General features: G+C 36.6%; 2 protein-coding genes across 2 annotated transcripts; both read right to left on the bottom strand.

The window, feature by feature from the left end:
* Positions 1-459: 459 nt before the first annotated feature.
* On the bottom strand, positions 460-3,312 carry LOC148836752 (monocyte chemotactic protein 1B-like). Its single transcript, XM_088913690.1, has 3 exons — positions 3,208-3,312; positions 2,781-2,895; positions 460-2,140 (listed from the first exon to the last, which is right to left on the bottom strand). The coding sequence occupies exons 1-3, from the start codon at positions 3,266-3,268 to the stop codon at positions 1,984-1,986; spliced, it is 333 nt and encodes a 110-aa protein (XP_088769816.1). The 5' UTR covers positions 3,269-3,312; the 3' UTR covers positions 460-1,983.
* A 7,402-nt stretch (positions 3,313-10,714) lies between these two features.
* LOC148836751 (monocyte chemotactic protein 1B-like) lies at positions 10,715-13,077 on the bottom strand. Its single transcript, XM_088914092.1, has 3 exons — positions 12,727-13,077; positions 12,228-12,345; positions 10,715-12,040 (listed from the first exon to the last, which is right to left on the bottom strand). The coding sequence occupies exons 1-3, from the start codon at positions 12,791-12,793 to the stop codon at positions 11,878-11,880; spliced, it is 348 nt and encodes a 115-aa protein (XP_088770218.1). The 5' UTR covers positions 12,794-13,077; the 3' UTR covers positions 10,715-11,877.
* Between the last annotated feature and the right edge of the window lie 7,906 nt (positions 13,078-20,983).

The raw sequence follows: 20,983 nt of genomic DNA, 5'->3' as shown, positions 1-20,983 counted from the left end.
TACACTGTTTAATTCAAGGTGTATCATGAATATGTTGGAAAATAAAAAAGGGCTTTGCTTTCTGTTATTCCTAACTACTAATATAGCCATGTGCAAAGGGATGATAAACAGCATGATTCCAATATTTGCATTGCAAACCAGAAATCTGACAACTTCAGAATACAGAGGAGCTTTTCCCATGAGGAAGGTCAGTAATAGTCTGATAAATAAAAAGCCCCATAAACTTTCACTGTATTTTATCAGCAGTGCTGGGCAGATTTATTAATTTTGTCTGGTACATTGTGTCTGGTACATTCAAAAGTCAGACAAGATAAGTAGCTCTGTGTGTGAGTTCACAAAACATTCCATTCTTCCAAACAAAATAATTTCCATTTAAAAGGAAATGGGGTTTCCTAAGTATGTTATTACCTTCCTAGCTTTCACCATCATAAAAAAAAATCTGTTTGACCAGTATTGTAAGCATGCATAGTATATTTATTTATCCAGAAATAAAGAATTAGTCTTTAGAAGGAAGCAAACACAAACTTTCTTGTCCTGTTATACATACAGCAGATACAAATATGGTTGTGTTCAACAGGCCACATAAGTTTAACTACAACTGTTAGAAGTATATAAACTATCTACTTGTAGCTAAACCCTAACAAAGAAGAATATACATATTAGCATTTTCATGCATTAACTACAGCTGTACTTATTTATGCCTCAGATGATATTCATTACAAACCAACAGCCTGCAGAAGATATGGAGAGGAGTCTGATGATCTTTGTCCATTGAGAACCATCTCTGGTTAGTACTATAATAATAAAACTGGGCATCAGCAGTTCTGTGTTTTGGAGGGCACAGATATCCATTTCACTTCAATGTGGTATACAATGCCTCCTGTCTTTGTTCAGTCATCTCTGGTGGAAACAATGAGTCACTGGAAGGATGTACTGTATCAAGAACTTGAATTCTGGTGAAAGTGTTCCTTTTAAGCTCTTCATAATGCTACCATAGGAAAGGATGACAAGAGGCATCTGGTTATAACAGCCTAAGCTTTCCTGCACTGAGGGCATTGCATAACATCACATTTTTCAGCACTATGCTGTTTTGCAATGAAAAAATCTGAAATTTGGAGATCTGGCACCTCTTCTAATGTTTGTTGATTATGTGCTGTCACTTGATTGACCCATACTTTTTCAACAGCATGAAACTCCAAAAAGGTACTTTCCAGTGAGTTTAAGAATGTCTTTTATCGTGATGTATGCATTTATGATAAAAATCATTCACACTTAAATTATTAATATCCGAGTTGCGACTTTTAGCTATTGTGTATAGCCAGTGCCTACCTACAGTATAAAGCACAATATGGTTAATTAGAATACTAATGTCCTACAATCTAATGGAGTGCTGAATCGCAAAATAAGTGCTCGCTTTCCCAACTCTACATTTTTTATATTTCACAAGGAATAGTGAATCAGAATCAGCTGCACTTGAGGATGTTGTTTAAGTATCTGGGTATGGTGAAATGTGGCCTAGCCTACGTGGCTGAGGCCTGGCCCCCCCTTCACAATGAAGCTGGGACCCCTGTGTCGAGTCAGGAGGTAACTAAGGGATAGCTGCAAAGACAGAAGTGGCGTGGAGGAGGGAGGTGTGAGGTAAAATCCTGAAAGAGAGATTTTCATATGACATATACAGTATGCTGGAGCTAAAGAGAAATTATGTTAGGAATGACTATGATTTAGAGCAGTTGTGGAGAGAGGCTTGGTTGTCATCATCACTCCCAGTCTTCAGTTAAGAACTTCCATTTCATGAATGTAAGGTTTATAAGGTTAAACAAATTCTGACCCTCAATAAATAAGAAAGAATATATGAACATTTTTTAATAAACTAACAAAAGGTTTATAGTTATTGACAATAATATCATATCAAGCATGAGAGAAAGCACAGCTTCATATAAGGTACTGTATATCTTTCAATCTTCAAACTGCTGGGCTCCCGGCTCAGTTTTGTTTATTGCATCTCTTCCGACCTTTCCTAATTTTTTTCCCATTCTTTGGCCTTGAAGATCCTTTGTTCTGATCAAGTTTTTCCATTGCTTTTTTCACCCATTTCAGACCCGGATCAGAGCAAACCCTTTTCCCTTTAACAGTGTGGAACCTACAAATAAATATAGCAGAAGAAGAATCGACAAATCAAACAAATGTAATTTAAAGCATTTCCTTATGTTTACGATTCTAGGTTTTCTAAATTTCTCCAAATGAGATTACATGATGAAATGCAACAGAGCTATGTTACAGTTCTTCTCATGTTAAAAACATTGGTACCCACTGCATGGATAAGGGGATTAGGAAACTTGAATACAATTTAATGTCATTATTTTGACCTTAGTATAGGTATACATGTATTGTAGATACTGTATCTGCAACCACAGACTTTGCAATGCAGAGAGACAAATAATGGTGCAAAATATTGGTTGTCTCATGTCTCCTTTAAAGTATAGTAAAAATATGATTGCAATTTGTAAGTAAAGCTTTCTACAGACATATACCACTTGCTAGCCTATAGTTAATCAGAATAAAAAGTAAAAGAAAAAGGTCTACAAAGGAAAAACCACAACTGTCAACAATACGCCAAGTGACCTTTATGACACTTTTACGATTGATACACTTTATTCTAGTACACAGCTGCACAGTGGTGTGCATGCTGTTGTGCTGCATTATGTGCATATGATTTGGAATTTGAGCTTTACAACAAATGCTGTTTTAAAACTTGAACTGTGGAGTTATACTGTACTTACACTATTGCATTCACAGGGCACACTGTTCCATTCTGTATAGAGTAGTCCTTAATTCTCTGAGGTCTGAGCTTTGTGTTTGATATTGTCAGACAGCAGGTTGCAGAAGGACCATTTGCTGCAGGGATAATTAAATTAGTAAATTTGAAACGTCTACAGAAATACCACTGAACGATTTTCTCTAATATTTTAAAACATAACATTACACATCTGACACAGAAACAAGGCTATCAGCTTATTAACTGAGAAATCTACTGTGATGCAAAATGCAGCATTAATCTGTTTTTAAAATACTCAAGCATGGGTACACACATCCATCGAATACTCTATCCTGTTTTCTGTGTTTCAGCTGAGTGACCAGCTCATTCAGGTGAAATAAACCATGCTACTGTAGTAGCTAGTAACACTTTACTAAAATGCAGCCACTTACATGCAAAGATACAAATGGTCCATGTGGTGAAACACAGGAAGATGGTAAGTGTATGCTTCATCTCCTTCAAGGGACTTTCTCTTCAACGGTGACCAAAAAGTTTAATGACAATCTCGACCCCCAGCACTGAGCTCTCTATACTTTGCGCAGTTATGGTTAGAGTTGTTTCCTGCCCACCTGACACCCACCAGCCAGCAAAGAAATGCTGTAAGCCCATGATGCTACTGGAAAACATGAGAAAGTGCACCACAATGTTAATGAGTAACCCCTTCACACTGGGGGTCTTAAATATTCATAATGACCAAAATGTGTATGTGAGGGGGAAGGGAGGTGGAGTCTGGGGGGGGGGATAAGCAGTGACTCAAGAGTAAGGTTACTCTGAATAATTAAATAATCTCAAATTAAAGTCTTAATACCTATAACAAAGTAGCAGCTTCAATCAATTTCATCCATTTTAAAATTCCTGAATATGTTAAACTTTTCGAAAACCCTTTTTTGAAATTATCAGGATTATAATACTTAACCTATATAATTATTTCTTAGCCCCAAAAGTATTGCCATTCTCAAAGAAAAAAAACGTTTTTTTAAGTAATGTAATTCGAATGTAGACTAACAGCGTTGTAACACGTTGAAGGTACTGTAATTCACCTGGCATTACACAATGTGTTTGTTGAATCATCTGTTCTTCACGTCAAAATGCTTTCACAAGCATATGAAGTCAGTCATGCCAAGCCCAAACTGCCAGCTCACTGTTTTTCCGCTCACACACACAGCAGTGCCAGTACAGGATATAGATACAAGAGCTCAAATGGAGTTCAAACTGTAGGTAGAGTTCAATATTCAGTTTTTATTATATTCATTTTGTGGAGGTAAATACAAAGATATGGTATTCATCACAACTTAAAACTGAACACAATCACTGTGCTAGAAGAGTAATTAGTTTAATATCAAAATCAATTTAATATTTTAGGAACTCTACCTAGTGTACAGTGCTTAATGTGAAGGAACCCAAAGATATTTTACGTGAGTGCAAAAACTAGGCTGAATGTCTTCATCTGTAGAAAAAATAGCAGTTTAACATATAAACTGACAAATGATATAATAAACCACAACTCACATTGTTCAACATAATTCAACATGCATCACAAGTGATTCTAACATTTGGCACCTCTGGTGCCTGTATTCACTTTGTTTCCACTTACTGTACTTCAGTTTCCTATCATGCTCAACACACAGGAGAGGTTCAACTGAACATTTTAATTTGTTCCTCCCAGAGATTGATCATTGGTCCTCAAAGTGTAGGGAACTGATTGCCCTCTGCCTCTACAGGTTCCTATGTACAGCATATACAGCCTATATACCTGTATCATATACTGTATGAGTGTCCACCTTCTGGTATATAAGCTGGTTTAAAATGACAGTTATAGCTGTGTTGAGGGGTTAAAATTCTCAGTTTCCCACTCTATTCACTTCTCTACACAATTTCTTTTTTTGTTTGTTAAAATATGCATGAATATTTCATAGCAAGGTTAGTATTCACTACATTATTAATCTCTTCTTGAACAGAGCAGTGTGGATTCTCATCAAGGACATATACTGTATGATATAGTTCAAGTAGGTAGCTGCGTCAGCATGCGTAGGCTGCAAAGGAACAAGTTCTTCAGGTGTTAACAGCTAAAACGTTATGTTTCTTTTCTTCTCTTTTCAGCATGGAATAACCCTTTGCTTGTTCCCATATCTGATATACTGTATACAGAGCAAGACCATTCCTGGGCATTAATTTACAACATGAGAAAAAAAGGACTCCTTCACAGTGACCACCTTGTTGTTGGGCAGAGAATTTACACAGCAAGTTTTTTTTTTCAAATTAATCTTCCTTTTCAGGGTAGCATGATTATTCAATAAGAATGCAACAGTATAAACTGAACCATCTGCAGTTAAGCAACAGGTGAATGTTCACGATAATGGATTTCCTATGGGGTTTTCTGTGTAATGAATTCTGGGTTCATTTCCACGGATTGTTTACCCTCTGATCAATTAGATAAAAATACTGTAATGTGACTAATATTTCCTGTGATAATTAGACATTCAATAAGGATTGCCTGACAGAAAAATACCTGACAGAAGCACCTGCTCAGATATACAGTACTTAACCACAATTTCAATAAGTGTTTGAATATAGGTGTGAATATAACACCTGTTTACACACCTATAGACATAACATGATTCTAACACTGGGCACCCTCCCTGTGTTCACATTGTACTTTAGATGAGATAAGCAGGCAAGATCAAATTCATTTCTCTTTTGATGTGGCAAAATGGAAGATATTAGATCTATATCAATGCAGAATTATGTGCCCGTAGAATATACAGGAAAAGCTACAAAGATAAGGAATCTTACGGGCCAAGCTGTTTCAGCTTGTTACATTGTTATTGTTTCGGTATTTGCATACATGTCAACTAAAAAGCTACTCCATTTTAACTTAATTGGACCCTTGACGAGTGAGTTAGAAAATACATAAACTATCTTGCGAGAGATTTTTGCTTGCTTACAGCAGTACAAACAGGTAATATATAGTAACGGTGTCTTTATTATGTAAATTATAAAAGAAATAACTGAGCTACGTAGTGTAGAAACAGTGATGTATTGTAGAACACTATAGAAAGTGTTTCAAATGAAACCAGGACTAACAAGATGTACCTTGGCCATTCTCACATTGTCTTTCTTTGATTCACCCTTGCTTCCTAACCCTTTCTCTTTCTCCTTCACACCTGTTAGGATTTTTTCTTTCCTTCTTCTTTTCAGAATTATATTAACCTCTGCTTGTCCCTTTAAAATAACCAATATTTGATAAAGAAAAGTTAATTCAATATAATCCCCAACAAGCTTTTTGTAGATCTGAAAAAGAGGCTTTTGGCAACTGTGGGTTGATGTGGACGCTTTGAACATTCTAAAAATGCAGAAAAAATTACATTAAAATATAACTTAAATGCTTTGAAGTAGCCGAAATGCGCTTGGGGAGAATCATAAATAGCACAAAAGAGAAAGTTGGCAGGAGATTCAAGCTTACAACTGCTGAACGGTTAGTGCGATGCTGAATCATTTTCACTCCACAAGCGTGGTTTTCTGAAGGTAGTTCAGTTCGGGAATGGAAAAAATAAGACAAAACATTTAGCAACGTTTTCAGGGCCTTGCCCACTCCTTTCTGTTAATCAGCTCCACTCCCACCTTTCACTTGCAACTTTACACCTGCACTGTGGTTCTGCTGTCGATACAAGTGAGGCCAAGGCCTGAATTTCTCATTCTTAATACTGTACCCGCAAGGTATTTTCAAGGTACCAGCATTTTCATCTCTAAGCTGGACACTCACCGGTTTAAAATCTGCTTCTGCGATTAAGGAAACTAAAACATTACCTCATGAATAGTACCTGTTGAGGCTGTGACATGAGAAGTGTCATGGCTTGGTACGCTGTCCAAACCCAGCCATTTTTTATTTGAATGGTAGCTATTTAAAAAGTGTGATATTGTATGTAGTCAAAGTTGAGTCGCTTCTGGGAAAAAAATCAAACATGAGACGTCACAAGTTTAAATCCTTTTCATCCATCATTCTACAGCTGTGAAATTAACAGCAGCAATGTGTTTCTGTATTTTTTACTGGCACAAAAAGTCAATGTTCAGTGTTAAATACCAAAATGCTGAGATGCGAAGATTCACATAATTAAGTTTAAATTTTGATGTGTACAGTAAAACCAGAATTGTTTATAATAAATGAAGACCAACAAGAAAGCAGATGCTGATGACTCCTTATTTTTAAGCCTAGAAGCCCTATCCATTTTTTGCACTGTACTGTATGGACATCTAATACATTTAAAAAAATATTTTACTGTAGCAATATAACAGAAAACAGGGGAAAAATGTTAAAGTGCAACTTACAGCACAAGAAACTGCTCTATGGTTTTGAGTGCATATGAGTAGTTCTTAGCAAAACTAGCTGATGAATTGTTGCTTTGAAATAGTATTAAAACTCACAGCAAATACAAAGCATCAAATTGCAAATTAAACAAGGAGGATTTTGCTCAGTTTTTGCACACATTTTTATGCTTTTTTAACATGCCAAAATCTAATGAAGAACAAAAGAACATCCAACCTTATCAAGCTCCCTACCAAAAGATTCCCTTGAAATGGCAGAACTGGTAGAAGGACAGTGTAATAATGACCAGACTGCATCAGTAGCACTGTGAGCAGTTGAACTCCATGCCTCCCCCAGTACTCCTCCACCGTGCCTTCATCCATCCTCAACCTGGGAAATTGAAATCTCTGTATAAATAGTGCCTAGAAATGCCAGTACCTAATGATGCAATCATTATCTGTCAAAAACCACATCCAGATACTCCTAAAACAGTTAAAAAGGTGCATTATACTTACAGAGCCCCATGAAAAAAGTCATGCCCAAAGATGAGTTAAAAAAAATAATGCCCCAGGAACTAGTGGAGTTTCATCTGTTAGAAGGGGTCATGTACACTTGATATTTGTATGCAGTAGTCACCTCAAATATCACCCAGGGAAATTTCTTCATTTGCAACATTTAAATACCTTTTCCAAATCGTAACAGCTGCTTGTGTAATGTCTCTACAAGAAATATAATTAGAAAAAGCCACTCGTCTTGTTCTGCTCCTGAAAACCTGCCAATTATGCATTGTGTGTGAAGACCACCCCACCCCACGGGTGGCAGCTTGTAACAGGAGAACTAAGTAAACAAAAAGCCACATCGCTTGTATTGAGATGACTGGAACAAGTGAACACCATCCTCCTTAAAAAAATATCTCCTAGAATGTAAGTCCCTTTATTTCTGCAGTGAAAGGACAATTACTTGTAAGGAGTTTCTGATTAAATAGGAGTGGGGGTGGGTAGCATTGTGGCACATGGATTAGCATTGCTGCCTCAGAGCACTGGGGCCCTGGGCTGAGTTGCTGGGGTTCTTTCTGCATATCTTTCCATGTTTGCCTTGGGTTTTACCAGGTGCTTCGGTTTCCTCCCATGGTCCAAAGACATACAGGTAGCTGGTATGGGTTTGAGCATGTCTACATCTGTGTGTGTGCCCTGATTGAACTGGTGTTCTGTCTAGGGTGTATCTAGCTTACACCTGCTGCTTTCTGTGATAGGCTACGGCTCCCTGAGATCCTGTATTGGATAAAGCAGTGAGGATGTATAGCTGGAAGTGTGGGAATGCTCTGTCTTCTAGGATTTTATGAATATTTCCACTAAACACCAAGATATAACTGAGTATGTAATGATGTAACCAATACACAATATATCTTTTCTCATGGGATTACCAGCAGAAATTACTGTAAATCCAGAAGCCTACATGGAGAAACCAGACATAGCTGAAAATGCCACAGTGACACAATTAAACCAAACAGCCTATTGTCACTGAATAATAGAGCATACATTAAATTTAAGGTTTTGGCAGGCTTGTTCAGATTTTTTTGGAACAGAATTTAAACTTTGGCAATTTAACTGTACTGTACTACAACGTACTGTACTATGATGAGACTGCTGCATACAGTATGTAATTGTTGTATACAGTATACAGTATACAGTATACTATAGCAGTCTTTCAGACAGCAGGCAATGCTGAAAGAATTCATGTCCCTGCATACCTCAATATAGTTATAGGGTGTACATCCGAAAGCACTGGAATTGTGACTATAGGAGCACAAGGTGCAGTGGTGAGCAACGCTGTGTTGCAGTGCTGGGACCCCGGGTTCAGTTCTGGGCCTGGTGTACTAATGCGCACGGAGCTTGTATGTTCTCTCCATGTTCGCGTGGGTTTCCTCCGGGTGCTCCTGTTTCCTCTCACAGCCCAAAGACATGCTGGCTTGTTTGTTGGCTTCTGGGAAAACTGGCCCCGGTGTGAGTGTGTGCATGCTAGTGTCTGTGTTGAGATGGACTAGAGTCCCATCCAAGGTGAATCCTATCTTGTGCCTGTTGCTTGTTGGGATAGGCGGTGGCTCCCCCACAAACCTAAATTGGATGAAGCAGTTAGAAAATATATGGATGGATGGAATGAAGAACAGTTAAAATCAAGAGCAGGCCATTTGACCCATCTACACAACTTCATAGTTAATATCCAATTGATCTAAGTATTACATCCAGCTGTTTCTTGAAGAAAACAGGGAAACAGCTCCAACAACAATGCTTAGTTGCTTCTTCCATGCTTCTACAACCCTCTAGGTAATGTCATCAGTTTTAAACGCATTTTCTCATAGTTTCAACTCGTGTCCCATGGTTTGTGTTTCAGAGTGGTTTGTGAAGAAGACTGCACTACCCCTGTCTGTCTGCAGCAGTCTGAGGCAGGATCAGAAGCTTCCGTTAATAGTTCATTTTGATCTGAGACCTGTGCTGAGAAATATAGAACTTCAACGCTTATGAAAACAAAAGAAAACATCTGAACGTCTTGAAATACACCTTAAAAAGGCAAAGATTGCTTTGTGTAAGCTATTTAGCTGTCTGATAACTGTAGTGAGGACAGTGCAAAAAAGCTAAGATGTCTACAGAGGGACATAGGATAATTTTGTATTATTTTCTTGTTGCAATTACTGGTACTTCTGTGTATAAAAGTTACTTGCTTCAGCAACAGTACTACTATACATGTCTAAAACATGATCAAATTGTTCTCAGACTTACATACAGTACTTTGTCAGTCTATACAGTGAGCATACGGCACATATCTGAATGTGTGTGTGTATATGCAGGTATATTTCCGGTCCTGCCTCCACACACTGACATACCATTGTCTACAAAAATAGAAGGGCTGTGAAATCACGAGACTCTGCAAGCGCATAGTAGAAATTCAGGGGAAAACCCACTGAAATGAGTTTTAATAAAGGGGGTTTAAAACCCACAATTGCTCCCCTTCCTGGTCAGAGTGGCTCACCCATGTCTGGTGCAGAAATTACAGTCCTCCTACACGCGTGTGTCATGTAATCTTGAATGACAGTAAGCGAAAAATGAATGCCCACTCATTTCTTTGGCATGTAATGACCAGCATACGTTTGAAAAAGAATGACAATGTAGTGGCGATCACACAAGATTCAGAAGGAAGATTATTCCATAAAAAGAAAAAAGCTGATCTATCCAGCCCCTGTCATTCTGCAAGGTAGTGCTGGTTTCTGCCCTCTTAACTATAATGAAAGTCCTTTTTGTCTAGTTTGTGTTAATCTAAAATGTAACTACAGACACAAATGAAAGAGAACAAAGGAGTTATAGATGGCATGAATGTACAGCTACAGGAAATATTGTTCTTGCCTGGACATCTGTGACCAAGAGCCAAGCCACTGTGACATAAAGATGCTAAGTATCCCATCTTTAATGTGAAACACACGTGAGACATATATTAACAATATGTGTGCAGTAATCCAGTATGTATAGATAATTCAGACGTAAAGATCTGTTATTTAAGTAAAATGTTGAAGACACTTGGAAATGAAATGATCTGAACAAAAATGCACATAGAACGTAATTTATTGATGCATAGTAAACAGACCATAGCATTGTCAAAGTAAAAAAAGAGTCTTTAACTTGTTCAAATTCATTAGAATAAAAACCTGTGATACAAATCTTTTATTCAATTCTCCTGTAATTGATATATAATATAATAAGTTAGTAAATAAAATAATCAATTTAACAATTATAAAACAAGCAATATATGAAGTAATTAAAGAACTCACTACATAAAACAGGAGAGTGGGAGCACTAAATGTTGATAAAACTTGCTTGTAAATTCGCACTATACTGACCACTGGCTGGTCCTGTCAGCCAACTTGACCATGAAGGCAATGGTAAGACAAAACTCTCAAGCAGATCACTTTTGAAGCTTAATAATCTCAGGATCACAATTTCTGAAAAAACATATGTCAAAAGTCTTTCTCACTATACCAGCTGAGGCCAGGTTGAAGGGAAATTAACTCACAAACCAAAACAAAAACAGGTGGGGTATATTTTCAGATGTTACAAGAATAATTCTAGTCAAGCATATCTTCTACTTGTGGAGGAGTTCAAGACTCAACACAGTAGGCAAATGAAAAGGTGACCAAGAACTGGCTAAGCAATGACGTGGAAAATAAATGTATCCATCAACGGTTTCACATTGCTAAGGTCACATTGTTCCACAGAGACTGAGAAACTGTACTTTTAATTTATTTCACTGATATGTTGGCCAGAATGTTTTGTTGAAATATAAACACAATTTTGTGAATGTACGAAAAATGCATTCTTATCCATACACAGGTGTATAATGATTATTTTGAATAAATATTTACATACTGTACATTCATAGACGACACCTACAATGATGCTTAATATATATAATTTAGAACATTTACAAAACAATCAAACAATATTCAGTTTTGAAGTAGGATACCATTGTCTATTGCACTTATTGTAAAATACTGTAATCCAGAAAAGTCAAGTTGAACACCAAATTAACCACAGTAAGGAATGCTGTAGCTTATGCTGCTTAATAAACACTAAAGAAACTAATTGTTTCTGAGAAGGGGGACTTTTGGAGCTCATCCAAAAATGTTTCTTTTGAAGTATTAAAAGAATCCTTAAAACAGATCCTTCCTAGGATTTCAAAGTACGAAATCAAAAAGGGCATCATAGACTTGTTATTTTGTTGAGTCCAAAGTAAACCTGGAAGAAATGGGCATCTCCGGTGTTGACTGATATGAGGTGGTTGATCTATTCTTCCCATCCACATATTTCATGGCCTTCTTTACCCATGGTTTCCTGGGATCCGAGCAGACTCTGACTCCTCTAATTGTGGTGAATCTAAAAGAATGAGATAAAAATCTTTATTTTCCATTCCATCTGCCAGTCTCTCAAACCTCAACTCGTACATTAGGAAAAACTGCAGTACATACAGTATAGCATCTAGAAACATTTCTTTTTTATAAACTGCCAAAAAATCTTATCGTTAAACTCTCATAGAATAAGAATATCAAACAATTCTACTTACACTACTGCTTCAAACAGGCAGACGCCACTGTCTTTCTGTATGTGATAACTTGCAATTTTCTCCCGCTGAAGAACAGTATTAGACGCCTTCAGGCAACAGCTTGCTGTAGGTCCACTCCCTGGAAAAGAAATGACAGAAACAGTTGGTTTGGAATATGAAGACTGCTCAACTTCCATGAAAGAGCTTCATTCAGCAGGATGCCAGACAAATGTTACTCAAACAGCAAAAGTACTTCTATGGATCCAAACAAAATCCAGACAAATGTTTATTACAGGTTTGTTCACGGTATTGAAAGTGAAGTGAAATATTTAACGGATTTCATATGAGACAGGTACTGTGACATGAAGATTCTTGAACAAGTGTATTTTAGTTGGCTTAATTCAATAATGTTGAATATGAGACTTAACATTTTTTATCTCATGTATATTCACAGATATGAAAAACAAATAACAAATCCAAGGACAGCATGAAAAGCTAACACAGCACATGAGAATCTTACCTGCACTAGTAAGAGTGCATACGAGCAGCACATTGAAGAGCAAGACCAGGATCGCAAATGGCTTCATTTCTGTCAGTCTTCTGATTTCTGAAGACCACCAAAAGTGTTCAGCTTTTAACTGCTCCTCTTTCACAGATCAGAGTGGAAAAAGAAGGTTGTATTTCCTCCTAGCGCCCACCCTCTCACCCCCCTGTAACATACAAAACCTTTTACTTTTGTGCCATAGTATTTCGTAGCTGCTTGTGTAGCTGCTGAAGTTCCGGTGCAGTACGTAACCACTATCTTGTCCAGAACCGCATGATGCAGATGCACACTAAAACCTCAACTCGGGGTAATGTCTTTTCAGTACTCCATCTGCCTGTGTTTTAACAGATTAGCAAACTCTGTAGTGGCAGTGAGCCATTCAGATTCAATTCAATCTGGCACAAAAGGTAGAATGGTGAAGGTCTTACTGTACTAGGCTCTATGCAGGTAATCATACAGTATGTGTTACCAAGTTAATCTTTTCAAGTGGGTAGCCAGCATACATGGCGTGTTCAGTTTAAAGGTTAATAAAGACAAAATTTGTCATGGCTTCACCATGTAACAGTGAGTACCACCTGAAATCTATTTTATACCACAGTTAGAACTTTTATGTGACGCATGAAAACAAATGCCAAACAAAAAAACAAGCCTTGAAGTTTTGACAAGTTATTTGTAGTATTTTTTTATGGTAACTTGCAGCAACCATCTAGTATTGTATGTATTTCAGTGATATTTCCAAGATATGACAGGTTTTCTATGTTAATAGTGTACAGAGTTCCACATTGTCTGCCAAACGAGCAAGCCTGATAATGGCTGTCAGCATGGGAGTAAAAAGTAATTCACAGAGTCAGGTTTTGCATCATTTTTTAAAGGATTTAAAGGTCTATTGTAACTTTGAAAGGTTGAAGCAAAGTTTATAATTTCAGGACATTCGGGTCCAAGCATTTTCAAAGGGTTTGGTAAGTGAACTGTTGCTAACAGTCAAATTCACAAACTGTATATTCTCGCCCAACCCTATCCCATCACATACTGGAATGTACTACAGTATAAAGTGCAGTATGTACTGTATGGTTAAAAGGCATAGGTAACATGCTAAATAAGTACTAATAGATGGGCTTTATAGTTATTAAAATAACATTGATCGACTAAGACAAACAACAGTAATCACAATCTTTCAACACAGAACCAGCACAACACCATCTCTAAACCAACACAGTCTTCACTACAATATAAAAACAAGACCTTCATGAGACGCGGACGCTGGGTAGTGGTACTTGGCCAGGAGCAGGGGGCAGGGAAAGGCTCACTCTCTAGCTAGATTCATCTTTCAGTCTTAGTCTTTTGTACTATGTAAACTATACGAAAATTGCGCTTAACTACCTTCAGCCTCCTGCTCTGCTCTACCTTCATAAAAGACTCCACCAGCCAGATTGGATCGCGAATAAGCGAATTTGCGCATATGAAATTAGAAGATATCGAGACCCTACCTTATTGCATTTTTTTTTCAGAGGTCACTGACATATTTCTCATTGAGAAAATAGCACATATGTTACCATACAAGTTCAATCCCGCTCAACTGTGTAAACTTGGTGAGCAGCCCCACAGTGAAGTCATGAGCGATACTTCTCTTTTTCAGTTCTGGCATTATGGGAATCACGAAAAGAAGAAGAAAGGGCATTGATATAGGCCTCACATTTTCATCAAATATTTCTGAAATCAGAAAAAAATGAATAGCACAATCAGGTTATAAAATATATCTCAGCAGATTCTTTCATTAACTAATGAAGTCCTTTTTAATCAATTCCAAAATTAACAAACTCATGCTGGCTGTGATATATTAAAGCAATAATAATAATAATTAAAAAGATGTTTTTCTTTGAAGTTATATGTGCTGTCTAACACTCTATTCAATACTTAAAAGATACACATACCGTAGACACAGCAAGTTAACAGAGCTGATACAGAATTTAAGAACAAATGATGGTGATCGTATATACAGTAGGATGGAGATATACTGTAGATATATCAAGCCGAACAGATCAAGTAGATGAGCTGAAGCCATTCATTACACTCATCTGTACTCAGCCCAAGGCTGGTAAGATAAAGAAACTTGGTCCTACATTTAATTAATAAATTCATACCTTTCACAGACAGCATGAAGGATACATTCACGTATCCTTTTGCACAGTGCAAAAGCACCTAAGGCTTAAAGACATTTAGTAATTACATTCACCACTATCCATAGCTCTCACAAAATATCTGATCATAAAGCAAGACAGAGAAAAGCATTTGGCAGCTTTATACAGTATCATAATTAAATACTGTATTTAATACTTGTTTGAATTGCTAATAATAATTCTTTTAACTGCTATATAAAAGAAAATTATTATATTTGGAATTTTATTCTGCCAATCAGCATAACAGAGGTGCATGATGATATCATCCCAACAGCTTGCGAAAGGGAACTTTTTTTATTTGACCACCTTAAACTATTTTGATGGCAACTTGGCATACTGTACAAATAAATGAGGAGAATGATTTTTTTCCCTATACAATCCAAAGCAGACATTTTAAGGTTACAGACTCTGAAGAGAAGAAAACCAACTCACAATATTTAAAGAAAGCTAAAAGAATGCAATTCATTAGATTACAAATAAAGGTCTGCTTTGAAAAACAAATAACACAGAATATAGTGGAGTAAAAAGAAATAATATTGAAATACAGGTACAGGTATGTGTAGCTTCAGGTTCCATTCATTCACGGAGCAAAATTTCTCTTGCCAAAGAAAATGTACATTCTGTACATTTTCTGATACTGCTTTATCAACAGTTACCGTACAGTAAGACTGCATTCCACACTTCTGCTGTTGTTGTTGCCAGGAGCTAGCATGAACACATGATAACATGTCAAACCTTGAAGAACTTATGAATGTAAGACAGGTCATTACTGGTGCTTAACAACCTGTTTTGTATTCATAAACATTTATTAAACGTAAATATGTTGGCAGAAATACAATATCCCTATTGATTTCTACTGGTATATCCTAATTTTCTGTCATTTTCCGTAAGTAAAGAGAGCAGTGAAGATTAATGGACAGCACTAATCTTTTCCAAATGGTAGACCCAGTACTGCTTTTTAGCAAATCAGGTTTTTTATGTTTTAATTGAGCTGAATAAAAAGACACACCAATCAAGTTAAAGTATTACCTATCCTCTCAAATAGTCTTAGTGTGGAGATCTGGTGGTATCATGGTGTGTGACAACACATCTGGACCCTTTCAGAACAACTAGGAAACTCCATTTTCATGTACGCATAAGGATTTTTTTACTCATTGCACTATCCATTCTGTATGCGGTCATGCTTTGACAGCTGCAGAGCGATGTCAGCTTTGCTCAGACTTAATATTATAATTAATATTAATTGCAATTGGACAATATTAGACCAATGAAACAATGTTTTAAAACATACTAGAATTCTTCATACCTACTAATTAAACAGATAACTGCACTAAGGGATGCTAGATACTAATTTATCACTTATAAATCTATAATTAGAGTAATCTTGACTTCAGAAGCATATCTGTTACTTTTCTGTTCCTTTACGAAATAAACATTCATGACTACTTCATTTGTAATCAGAAATTATTAGCAGTCTGTGGTTGAAGACACCAAAACCTTTTATTAATATCCTCTCACCACAAAGGAGGGAGAAAAAAGACCCCCATCGTTGGTGTTTGCTAATGTGAGCTCTGTGGTCATCTGTAGTGACACAAGTGGAAGGAACATTTTGTTTCCTCTGTGTGTATTGCTAACTGAAACCGTGAGTCCTCTTTCTCTTCACATGCTGAAGAAGAGAAACTACTACAATCTAATATCATGCTTTATAACACTCTCATGTGTGTTTCAGAAGTATGCTTGTTTTTTTATACAGTAGGTACAGTACTTTGAAACACATGTTTGACAATCATGAAACTGTGTAAGTGGGGGTGTTTTAAGAACTGTAGGATGATGTGTGGGCGGGAGTAGAGGTGGGTGGTTGGTGGTTGATTTACTGCTATTTGCTATTTTATAACCTTTCACTTGTTAGTGATATGTGCATGTGCACTGCTGTGTACGTTGTATATATGCTTCCCTTTTTACAAATGTCTAAATTTCACAAATGGGCACCTACAGAAGACTTAAATGTTGTTTTCAAACATGGTCTTCTCCGGAACAAAGTTACACTGAAGCTACCCACAGGTGGATAAAGGCCCGTCACAGGTCTCGCATGCTAAGTATCATTAACTGGGATAATCTATAGAAAAGTGGACAGGTGGGATCTTTACGATGAAGTGGCACAAAAAAGACTGAATGCCTGGGAAATGTAACTAAGCTACTGTACATTCAACATCTACCACCCTCCTGTTCTCTCTAACACATGGCTGAGACATAGATGTGTGCATGACAGAGGAAAAAAGAGACAATAGTGAATCAAAAAAGCTAGCAATACCTAAAATACTGTAAATATCTGTTTTCCTTTAAAAACAGACAGTGAGCTGTTAAAATAAATAACTCCGGTACTGAAATAGCAGTTGTCTATAAGGAGTTTCATAGAAGAATTATATTTTCTTGTCTGGGTTTTTGTTGACCCTCCTGTTTCCTTTTGTTGTATTAGGATTTGTGTTTTTTGTGTTGAAAGGTTCAAAGGGTTTGGAGACGTCAATGTTGACAGTTTCATGATCCAGTCAACTTGTGAGTTAGTTTTCTTTACAGTTGTCTCTGTTGGATGTCAACCATTGTGACTTTGTACAGTTGTGGAAATTCTAAAAGAAGAGAATGAAAGCATTCATTTCTCTAATCAGGTAATATATATATAGTTAAACAAAAATGGAGATTTTCAGAAAGAATCCAATATCAAATGCTCCAAAAAAACACATCATGATTGATCAAGGACCCCCATGCAAACTGAGAAATGACCAAGGGGGAGCTACAGGGGTGGAGGTAGGATGCAAAAGACAAACTGTATCCAAGGAAGAGAAGGGGGTCACATACAGTACAGTATTAATAGTGTTTTAGAACAGGAAATGACATCAGGAGTGATTGCTAGTTGCTGACAGCTGAGTCGGATTGAATTTGATTGTAGTCATCCCTACTGAACGTTTGTTACGAGCTCCATTAAATACACAATATATATGCAGCATCTTTCAATATAACATTCATTTGAAAGTACATTTAGAGTCTGCCTGTTCAGGGTTAATCTACCTTGTCTGAGTATCACTTGAGGAACTTGGCTTCTCCTTTATTTGTGTTGACATTTTTTCTTTCTGTGTTGTATAATACTCAGGCAATAGGGTGGTTGATGATTTATTCTCACTCCAATCTGTTTCTTCAAAGCCGTATAATAAAGGTTCCCCTATAGGATAAAGATAGATTTTCTGCTTACAGTATATCTGTGGAGAACCTATATGTAATTAGGAGCTATACAGCGTGTATAAAACTTTGGCCACCATTATTAAAAAAAGTCTCAAAACATGTAAATATTGTAATTTACAGATGTCTACATATTAAATGGAAACAAAGCATGTAAGTTATGGTGAGTTACTGTATATGACTCTATGGAATATGGAGTCTATATTAATTGGCTTGCTGGCATGTGAGCAGGAAGGACTTCCTATGGTGTTCTTAGCAACTGAGTTAAGATGAACTTATGTTTTAAATGTTTTATTAAAAATTAACTTTTAAAAAAGGGACACTATGAAACCTTAAATTTAGGTTACAATTTACTGTACATTTACAGTATATAGTAACACTAGATGACAATGTAAAATACAGCTGAAATTACTTACAATGATGTATTTCTACTTTTAGAAAGAAAGATTTATAATAATGTCTCCAGCAGATTTGTCTGAATTAATACAAAAATAGCTTGTAGTATAATAAAATAACACAATGTTTTGGAATGTGCAGTACTGACAATTTATAACAATGCCACCATGTTATGCACTGAATAGCAGACATTTGTAGATATTTTTAGGAAATTCTCTCCAAGAAGTGACAAATTACAAGCTGACTGCAAAGTGGACTTACAGAGGGTCTACTATAGCTACATAACTGCTGAGTGTGTGTCATAATCAATGCTTTAAGGCATTCCTAGATCACTTTATCCATTAAACATTTCACTACAGTTTCTTGACTAGTTTCTCTGGAAATGATAGTGTTAAAAGCTGAGCTGAAGTCGATGAATAGTAGTCTTGCGTATGTGTTCTTTTTATCCAGATTGGATAGGGCAGTGTGTATGGCAATGGAGACTGCATCATCTGTGGATCTGTTGGGCCTGTAGGCAAATTGGTACGGGTCCAGTGTGTTTGGAATTGTGTCCTTAATGTGCCTCATGACCAGCCTCTCGAAGCACTTCATGATGACAGGTGTTAGTGCCACCGGTCGGTAGTCATTAAGACATGTCACTGTGGTTTTCTTCGGTATTGGGATGATGGTGGTTGTCTTGAAGCAGGTGGGGTCTACGGCTTGGGCCAGAGACATGTTGAAAATGTCTGTGAATACACCCGCCAGTTGACTGGCCCAGGCTCTGAGGACGTGACTGGGTCTGCTGTCAGGTCCTTCAGCCTTGCGTGTGTTCACTCTTAGCAGAGATCTCCTCACCTCATCTGCAGACAGTGAGAGCAGCTGGTCAGCTGCGGAGGGTGCAGCTCTGTTGACTGGGTCTGTGTTGCTGACTTCAAACCGAGAATGAAGGTGTTGAACTCATTAGGCAGGGAGGCATCATGGGCAGACTTGTGGTATAGACTCTGTGTTGCTGAAAGTTTTACTCTTTCTGGTGAAAGATGATTTGCCTAAATGCATGCTTTATTAATAAAATATGGTTTTTAAAATAGTGTGTATAGTTAAAACTGTATAATTGGTAATTAGTAATCTAGTAATTAGTGATTACTAGATTTGTATATTTGCAATAACATAAATTGTAAAGTTAAAGTTTGTTAATTAAGCTGTATTTTATTTATTGAGAACCTTGGAATTCAGATGCATCACAATGTGCATAAATCATGTTTTATCGCTATAGTGATCTAGGAGTATTAAGCATCAAGCATGGACTTTGAGTTCTGTACACACTGGGACCTTTAAATCAAATTATGAATAAGTTAGTTAAATTAAATAAAATCGGGTAAGGGGACATGATTTGAAAAAGTTACCCATTGAAGTGCATGAGAAAGGTGTTGATTGAAATGAAAGGACTGTCACTTTTAATTTTTTCTTCTCATCTATATATTTCATTGTCTTCAGTACCCATGGTGTCTTGGGATTTAAGCAGATTCTTTTTCCTTTAATTGTAGTGAATCTAAAAGAACAGAAGACAAAAATCTTTACTGCCCTTTTGATCTGTCAGTTTAAAATTTGTACAATTTTAAATATAATAGTACATAAAAACCTTTGTGTTACATAATGTTAGAAATACATTTACAAGTGTTTTTACACTTCTTTTTTACAAAAGTAAAAGTGTTTTTACAAGTCTTACAAACTTATAAATCAAAATTATAAATCATACTGCTACAATCTCATACTGTAACTAGTGTATATGAGCATTTATACTTACAGTACATCATAGATTCAATGAAGCATACATCATTTATTTTCTGTACTGTATATTATAACTTACAATTCTATGCCACGAAAGGATATAATTAGACACCTTTAGGCAACAGACTGTTGTAGGTTTATGTGCTGAAAAAGAAATTGAAGAAACTGTTGGACTGGAATATGGAGACACTGCACAATTTCATGTAAGAATTCCATTCAGCTTGAAGGCAAGTGATTTGAGTGTCTGGATAACTAAAATAACAAATGTACAATATCCATAGGGATTACTCTATAAATGATAAAAAATCGCATATAAACACAAATGCCGTGGAATAAGGCATATTCAAAAGACTCATTACCGATTAAAGAGTTTGATTTGGGCTTTTCATCTATTGATGGATTGTATGTGACTGCAATTGATGTATTCTTCCCATCTAAATATTTCATTGCCATCTTCACCCATGGTTTGCTGGGATCTGAGCACACTCTGGCTCCTTTAGGTGTGGTGAATCTAAAAGAAGGTAAGCCATAATTTTTTATTGCTGTCTTTCAGTGTCTCAAAGTTGGAATTTGTAAAATGGAAATACACAAGAACATAAAAATATTGGTGTGTTACATGATGTAAAAAAAATACAATTATAAACTTTTGAGAAACTTATGAA

Source organism: Atractosteus spatula, chromosome 4, assembly GCF_055471065.1.
Source record: "Atractosteus spatula isolate fAtrSpa1 chromosome 4, fAtrSpa1.hap1, whole genome shotgun sequence".
Taxonomy (NCBI): Eukaryota; Metazoa; Chordata; class Actinopteri; order Semionotiformes; family Lepisosteidae; genus Atractosteus; species Atractosteus spatula.
Note: the sequence above shows the minus strand (reverse complement) of the source record. Positions and strands in the feature narration are given on the sequence as shown.